This window comes from Plecotus auritus (assembly GCF_963455305.1).
Source record: "Plecotus auritus genome assembly, chromosome: 2".
NCBI classification, from domain to species: Eukaryota; Metazoa; Chordata; class Mammalia; order Chiroptera; family Vespertilionidae; genus Plecotus; species Plecotus auritus.
In genome coordinates this window covers 113603040-113610819 of record NC_137771.1, presented here as the reverse complement: position 1 = coordinate 113610819, position 7780 = coordinate 113603040, and the positions used below count along the sequence as shown (strand labels likewise).

At 39.1% G+C, this 7780-nt stretch overlaps 1 protein-coding gene across 1 annotated transcript in view; it reads left to right on the top strand.

The window, feature by feature from the left end:
- Nucleotides 1–467: 467 nt before the first annotated feature.
- LOC308242491 (phospholipid scramblase 1-like) overlaps nucleotides 468–7780 on the top strand; it is a 30259-nt gene continuing 22946 nt past the window's right edge. The window contains exons 1-2 of the mRNA XM_080656946.1: nucleotides 468–831; nucleotides 7114–7139. Of these exons, the coding sequence (XP_080513072.1) occupies nucleotides 7127–7139 (13 nt within the window). The 5' untranslated portion in view covers nucleotides 468–831; nucleotides 7114–7126. The remainder of the gene's footprint in view (nucleotides 832–7113; nucleotides 7140–7780) is intronic.

The window sequence follows — 7780 nt, the reverse complement described above, 5'->3', positions numbered from 1 at the left end:
ATCTATTTTGTTCATCAGTTTATTTTGTTCATTAGATTCCACATATGAGTGAGAGCATGTGATACTTGTCTTTGTCTGACTGGTTTATTTCGCTTTTATTGTGTGGAAGATCAGGTGTTACTTTTGTAAATGAAAATTTTAAAAGAAAAAAGAAATCAATGAATTCTTCAGTTCAGTTCAAATATTTATTGTGCTTGATTGCCAGTCCCAGGGACCTGAAAAACTAAACATTCTAAACACATCTGGTCGGTTAAACTCTTAAAAAGCGTTAAGCCTCAAAGACTGAGAGAGACAAAGAGCCAGAGAGCGAAAGTGAAAAGATCCCATAAAGAAAAACATGTGTGCTCTGAACCATTCACTGCTCCCACCCCTGAAAGTGACAGGAATGTAAGGGATGAAGGTCAAGGCCAGAGTCAAGGAAGTGCCTTCAACCCCACCCCTGCAGCCAACTCCAGGTAATGACCCCCAGTTCCAGCGGGTGTAAGCGCCCCAGTGCCTGGCTACTCTAAGCCGCAGAGCCAATGTTGTATCAGCCGGTCCAGAGAGCAAGAGGAGGGCGGGCGGTGGTCTCCTGCAGCTCCCCCTCCAGCAGCTACCGGACAAGCGCGCAGGACGCTAGGGAACCCTTTTGTATACATAGGATCCAGGAAACGAAACCAGAGCTGCATTCGGCGCCAAGGTCGCTAGGAGGCCCCTTCCTGGTGACTTCCGGGGAGGTTGTGTAACCCTCCGCGCAGGGGCCACTCGGGCCAAAGGGAGCAGAGCCACCGCCTACCCCGGGTTCCCTTTTCTGGTCCGCGCAAGGCGGTCACGGAGCAGCGGCAGCCACAGGTGAGCAGGGGGCATTCTCCCTCTCCTGGCTCGGGGCGCGGTACCTGCGGGTTGCCAGGCCTGGCGCGGGACTTCAGGGGCGGCTTGTGACACAGGGGCAAGAGGGCGGCTGGTTGCTCTTGCACAGAGATTGGCGGGTACCCGGTGGGACAGGGATCCTAGGGGCCATGGGAAGCCGCCCGGAAGTGGAGCCCGGGCTCAGGAAGGGCCCTGCTGGCCACCGGGTGCTCCAGGCCAGGAACTTGCCCTGACGAGGATCCCCGCCTGAATCCGCCAGCCAGGCTCCGCTTCTTCTAAGTGGGCGTCTTCACAGTCCCGAGAGCACCTTGAATCAAGGCACGAACCTGGGCCCAGGGGTATCTGCCAGCCCATGGGGGTAGTTGGAAGGGACGAGTAATAGAGCCTGCTAGCTGTCGTTTAACAGTAAACACTAAATAGGAGTGTGGGTGGAACTATGCCAGGCACCCTGGAACACCAGCATTGGAAAGATAGAGGCGGTTTGTAGAGGCCAAGACCATTATCTCAGGAGTCCACCTGCCTGACTGAATCCTGCCTGTACTACTTAATATCTGGGACTTCCAGCCAGTTTCTTCAAAGACCGTTCTTCCTTACCTCATTCTGGAAATTGTACAACTATTAAGATTTACAAGAGTTAGAGTATGGCCTGAATTAGTGAACTTCGTTAGGGCAGGATCTGGCACTGCAGAAAGTACTCAGTGAAAATCAGTTCTTATTGTTTGAATATTTGACAAAGTTCAGCTTCTCCATGCTTACTATCTGGTTCCCTGGGGTTTTATTTATACATTTATTTATTCCTGGAATTCTGGCATGGTAAGTTCCCAGTTCCAGGAACAGGCAGGAAACTATTGTTTCTCCTAGTTTAGCAAGATACGGAACATGATTAGTACTGTGCAAAGTGTCCCTTGCTTAGTGTCAAGTGTCAGGCAATTTGGGATCACTTTTTCTCCCTTGAATTTTTGTAACAGCAGAAGTTCCTCTTAATACTACCCTGGCGATTGGAGGAGTTTGAAGGCTGAACTAACACAAGGCTGCTTGTAAAATTAGTGGACTTCTGCACTTAGCTAGAAAAGTGGCATTTGAAATAGCTAGGTCATGGGAGATTAAGCAGCCTTCAGATCTGTAAGGGAGCTGTTCTTTCTGACTGAAAGGAATGAACTAATACTGTACACACCCTATTGAATCAACAAGCACCAATTAAGTGCCTTGCCTTGGACTGGCTATGCTCTGGCCTTTCAGAGTGTAAAGTGCAGCTGGAGTCAGTGAATGTGTGAGCACTCCATCTCATGTCTAATGACCTCTTCCTCCTCGTCTGTAACTCACAGAACTTTCCTTTTCTTGAATGACACAAGCTCCCTCAGCCTCAGGACTTCCTACCTATGCAGTTACCTCTGTCTGTAATGCCACACCCTACCCACTCTTCACACACACTTCCTTCAGCTCTGGGATCTGTCTTCCTTGACACACACATCCCCACTATCTAACCTGGTGCCCCCATAACTCTATTTTAGCACCATTGTACTTATTTATAGCACTTAGAGTGCTCACAATAAAGTATTGTCTGTCATTTTGTTCTAGTGATTGTTACACTGTTTTACATGCTCTATGCCTTTCATTAATATTCTATGAAAAAAGGCACAAGTTTTATACTAAGTTAATATTTACACAATATTTATAAATGTACATGTGCATTATATATGTGTATATACACACACTGTATAGCACTTTCTTAAATAGTGCTAAATTGAAAAAGTCAAAGTACAGCTGTTAATTAGTACTAACAACTGTGCTTTTCATTTTTAAAATTTTGAATGTAGTAAGTGCTTATAAAATTTCTAGCCTGGCCTACTAAAAACAAAATGGTCATGAGTAAATTTGAAATTATTAAGAGAGATACCATAAAGATAGTCTTTTAACAAGTTTTACTGAAACTGGACAATTTGGGAAAAAATTTTTAATGAATCAAGGACATGAGCATAAAGCACATGAACCATAAATCATTTTAATTCAGCTAGTGAGTGAGCATTAAGTAACCATTCACTTTTTGGGTGTAATTTCCTCATTTATAAGGAGGAAAGGAAACAAATTTGTGAGGGACCTCTGGGAATTGTTAGCAAAGGCTTTGCAGGAGGAATAAAGCACCCATGCCAGGATAACTGACATAAAATTGTTTTTGTTTCTTTTGTCTTTTTTGGTTTAATTGTTAGTTTTGTAGAACACTTGACCACCACATTCTCAGTTGGTTCCAGTTGATGCAATACCTATTTTTATCTTCAAGTTTACTATAAAATGCTATCCCAAAGTGGTTCTGAGCATGTTTGTTTTGTTTCCTTGAACATAAAATGCAGGAGTAGACTTTCATAGGAAGATTCCCCATTACCAGATACTTTGCTTTTATAAATCAGCCTTAGCCACCTCACTTCCATCCCATACCTTGTACATGCATTTGGTTGTCTGGTGGACTCAATATCTGTGTAAATTCATCTGGTTTTAGTCTATTTACCTTTTACCAAAACTACAGTTCAACAGATGAAGTATTTTTGTCCTCAGTGTTAACTAATGCTTGTTAAATGCACAAAATTTACCTATGAACATAAGCTGAACAACATAAAAAGTATTTTATTTGTGACCTACCTCAGCAAGTGTTCCTGTGCCCAGTTTCTCCCCTCCTCCAAGCCTAATAACTCATTTTCACTTATTCACAGGAATTTAGGGACATTTGTGTGATGGATTTTACACAATAACTTGCTAAAATAATTTAGAACATATATCCCCCATCTTGGGAATCTGAGAAAAAATTTTAACTAGTTTGTCTAGGCGATTAAGAAGCACATTTGGATAAATAATTCAAATCTAGTTTTGCCTAATTTGTAGGCATAGTAGTTCCAGGATTTTCCAAAATGAGGAATGCTTCCCCTTTGGGTTCCAGATTTTACAGTCATACTTTTTTGAAAGCGACAAGATAGAAATTTTAGGACCCCCAAGACATGGTCAAAAGGGTTTCACTGTATTATGAACTGTGGAATGGTTACTGGATATCAGCTGAACTATTTCTCCTTCTCCTGGTCATGGAAGTTTATAATTTGAAGTCTTATTTGTCCTGAAGTAATTAAGATTCCAATGGTACAGTATATAATATGACTTTATTAGAGACTGTATAGGATAAATATGACTTTCTCTGTCTTGGAAGATTTTTTTGGAATTTGTTTCTTATAGAAGTAGTGGGAGGCATTATTTAATTAAAGGTATCATGTTAATTAAGGAACTAATTCACCCAAGACTCAGCTCTGTCATTTCCAAAGCTGAGTGATGTTATGTCTTGTGATAGACCCATTAAGTTTGAGAAAATCAAAAGATCCTTAAATCAGCAAATAGTGGACAAGAATGAACGTGGTGGATATCTTTAATTCACAAGTGCTTATTCCACCTGGCATATACACAGGTACAACCGTCACTTAACATTTTGCACCACAGCTTATGACATACCATTTTTATGCTTGAGGTATTACATAATAGTGAAAATTCTAAATGCTATGGGAAAATTAGGGCCCAGATTGTGTTACACAGTATTTTTCCCAACAGATACTAATCCTTACAAACTTGTAGTTTAAGACTCAAAATAATGTAATCAAATAGAAAGGAAAAAAGCAAATAAGAACAAGTGTGCTCTGTTTTGGGGTCCGTTTAGTTTCTCTTCCTTGGATTTCTGTACAGGGAGGGAATGATCTCTGACCCTATGAAAGAAAGATATTCAAGTTGGTACTCATTTGGCAAGGACTTGTTAGGTCACGGCACTCCATTGCTCAGGAGCTTTCACCTTTTCCTGATGCAATTCACAGCATTTGTTAATGATTTCCTCTTTCTGGCATACTCGTTCTTTCTGACTGGCCCTGGACTCCCCAGGCTCAAACAACTAAATGTAAAAACATATATTTTTAAATTAAAAATATTTTACTTTTTAAGTAAAATTTTTTATTTTAATAATTTTAAAGTCCTCCCCCCCCCCCACAGATACACACAGGGGGGACTTGTCTGTGTTCCTCCTCCAGGTATTATTCAGGATTTCTCCTTGAAATTAGTACATTTCTGACATTGTAGGCAAGTAGAGAATGATGGAAACAATGGTCCCTTTAAATTGCTGTAAAATTGGTTAAAGGTATAGGATATTTTTTGACTAATCATATTAAAGAGGGCTGTCATATGAACAATAGAGGATAAATAAAAACTTTAGAGATGTTCCATCCAGCATGTTGATGAAGGGATATTCTTTAATTCTACTCCACAACCTTAGTCTTTTAATTTTATATATCTATGAAGGTACTCTTAGCATATTTTAAGTTAATGGGTATTACTTTTAATGTATAATATTTGATCATGGAAATGTGAGATTAACAGAAGTAACCATGGCATGTGTTACATATGACTAGTCTCCTTTTACCGTTCCTAACCTAAAACATGAATGTGGCCTATGAAAACTTTTAGCCAACTTTGGTTGCATATATGTTTATTTAATTATTGATCATCTTATAGATTAACTGAAAAAAACATAAATTTTAATCTTTTAGCCTGATGAGGTCCACAACCATTGGTTTCTGACTAACTAATGAAAACTTAGGTTACTGTTATTCTATGAAAATCCAGGAAGTGAAATCAGTAACTCAAACAAATGTTTTACTTTATTCAAGAGCCAAGTAAACGCATTCCGAATTATTCAACCATTGCTAAATTTCTTGAGCACACATAATTAAGAGATGACTATAATTGGAATGTTCATAAGAATTTTACTAGTTTACAAAATTTTATGCTTAAAATTAAAATGAACCCTGGCCTGTGTAGCTAAGTGGTTAGAGCATCGGCTTGTGCACCAAAGGGTCGCAGGTTCAATTCCTGGTCAAAGGCATATACCTGGGTTGCAGGTTTGATCTCTGACCCCTATTGGGGAGGCATCCAATCGGTGTGTCTCTCTCATATTGATGCTTCTCTCTCTCTCTCTCTCTCTCTCTCTCTCTCTCTCTCTCTCTCTCGCTCTCTCGCTCTCTCGCTCTCTCGCTCTCTTTCTCTCTTTTCCCCCCTCCTTCCCTCCCTTCCTCTCTTTCTAAAAAATTCAATAGAAAAAATATCCTTGGGTGAGGATTAACAACAACAGAAAAAATTAAAATGAGAGGAAGGACATGAGTTCTCCCTAGGAACACCAGATTTTAGTAAAGAATATAGAGGAATCAGTTGATTTTTAAAAAAATATATATCTTTATTGATTTCAGAGAGGAAGGGAGAGGGAGAGAGAGATAGAAATATCAATGATGAGAGAGAATCCTTGATTGGCTGCCTCCTGCACACCCCCTACTGGGGATCAAGCCCGCAACCTGGGCATATGCCCTTGGCCGGAATCGAACCAGGGACCCTTCAGTCCACAGGCCGACGCTCTATCCACTGAGCCAAACTGGCTAGGGCTCAGTTGATTTTTTTAATTTACCATTTAAGACAACACAGGAGGAGGCATTAATAAAGTGGTAGCAAGACGAAAGGACTTCGGAAGGTCGGGTCTGGTTTATGTTAGTGTGTGAGTCCAAGATAAAAGAGTCAGGTAACAGAGTTTTTGCTTCATGTGTTAATTATAATTAACAGGCATATAGGGGGTTGGGATATAAAGTGGAGAGATAAGAAATGTAGTGACTGGATATGAGTGGGGAAATATAGGATGGGATCAAGGCACTGGAAGGCAGAAGTACTGAGTACCATGTTTATTATTATTATTATTATTATTATTATTATTATTTATTTTTCAATAGAAGTAAACAAATACAAAATTTCAGTTAGATTGTCATGGAACTACAACTATGACAACCCCTAAGGGTGGGTTATCTGGCTAAAAACAGGTCTTAAAGCATAGAACAAAGGGTCAGGCCTTTTCAGATTTACCATCCATGCTGGGCAAAACACATCCACAGGACCTGGAATTTCCAGAGGTGTTTGCAGTAGTGGACCTGATAGCTAATGTTTCTCTCTCTCATGCTGGACCACGCTTGGAGCCCAGCCCTGAGCTATCCACCACCTGGCTGACCCACAGCTTTTGAAGTCCTACTCAGAAACATAGCAATAGAGAAAGGATCAAGACCAAAGGGTTGAAATGATCAGATTCTGATAAACTAGATGAATAGAGGAATATCTTATGTGCATATATACTTTCAGAGTACCTTGTTTTAACAGTCATATTTGACCTATAAAATTACAGCTGATGTATTAATATCAGGTCTTCTTTTTCAGAACTTTTAAAATCATGGACAAACCAAGTAAGTAAATTATGTATTTACTTTTCTCTTATAATGCTAAATCTGCTGTTAATACATTATTTATCAGATGTTTTATTCAGTTTCTGAAATAATATAATTTGCTTTGTGTTGTTCATTCTTCAGAATCCAAAGTCTAATTCAGTGTTTTGTTATACAGTATCTATAAATATTCACTACCAATAATTTTTTCTTTAAAAATAAAAATGCCTTAAACTTAAGAAATTTTAGGCCTACTGGAAAATATGCTGTATAATTTATACTATATTTCATCCAGACCAGTTTTCCCTTTTGTATGTGTATTTCATTTTCATAAAGATTATTTAAGTCATATTAATTAACATAATAAATGTAATGTCAGTTCATTGTGATAAAATCCTCACATAAATCCCTAATATGTGTTTCATAACATACACATGTGAATAGTTTTAAATAAATACCAATTATTATATTCTGGCTTTTTTTTTCTTTGAAGAAAATTCTAAATAAGTTAGGTATTGACCAAGCATGTAATAAAACATTGTCTGATTAAAAACCTAAAGCAATATGTGGGGAGGGGGGATATTTTTTTTAAAAATCCTGTGTTCTTAAAGGATTTATATTCTCTCTTTAACTTTGTATAGGTAGCCAAAGATGTTTATCTC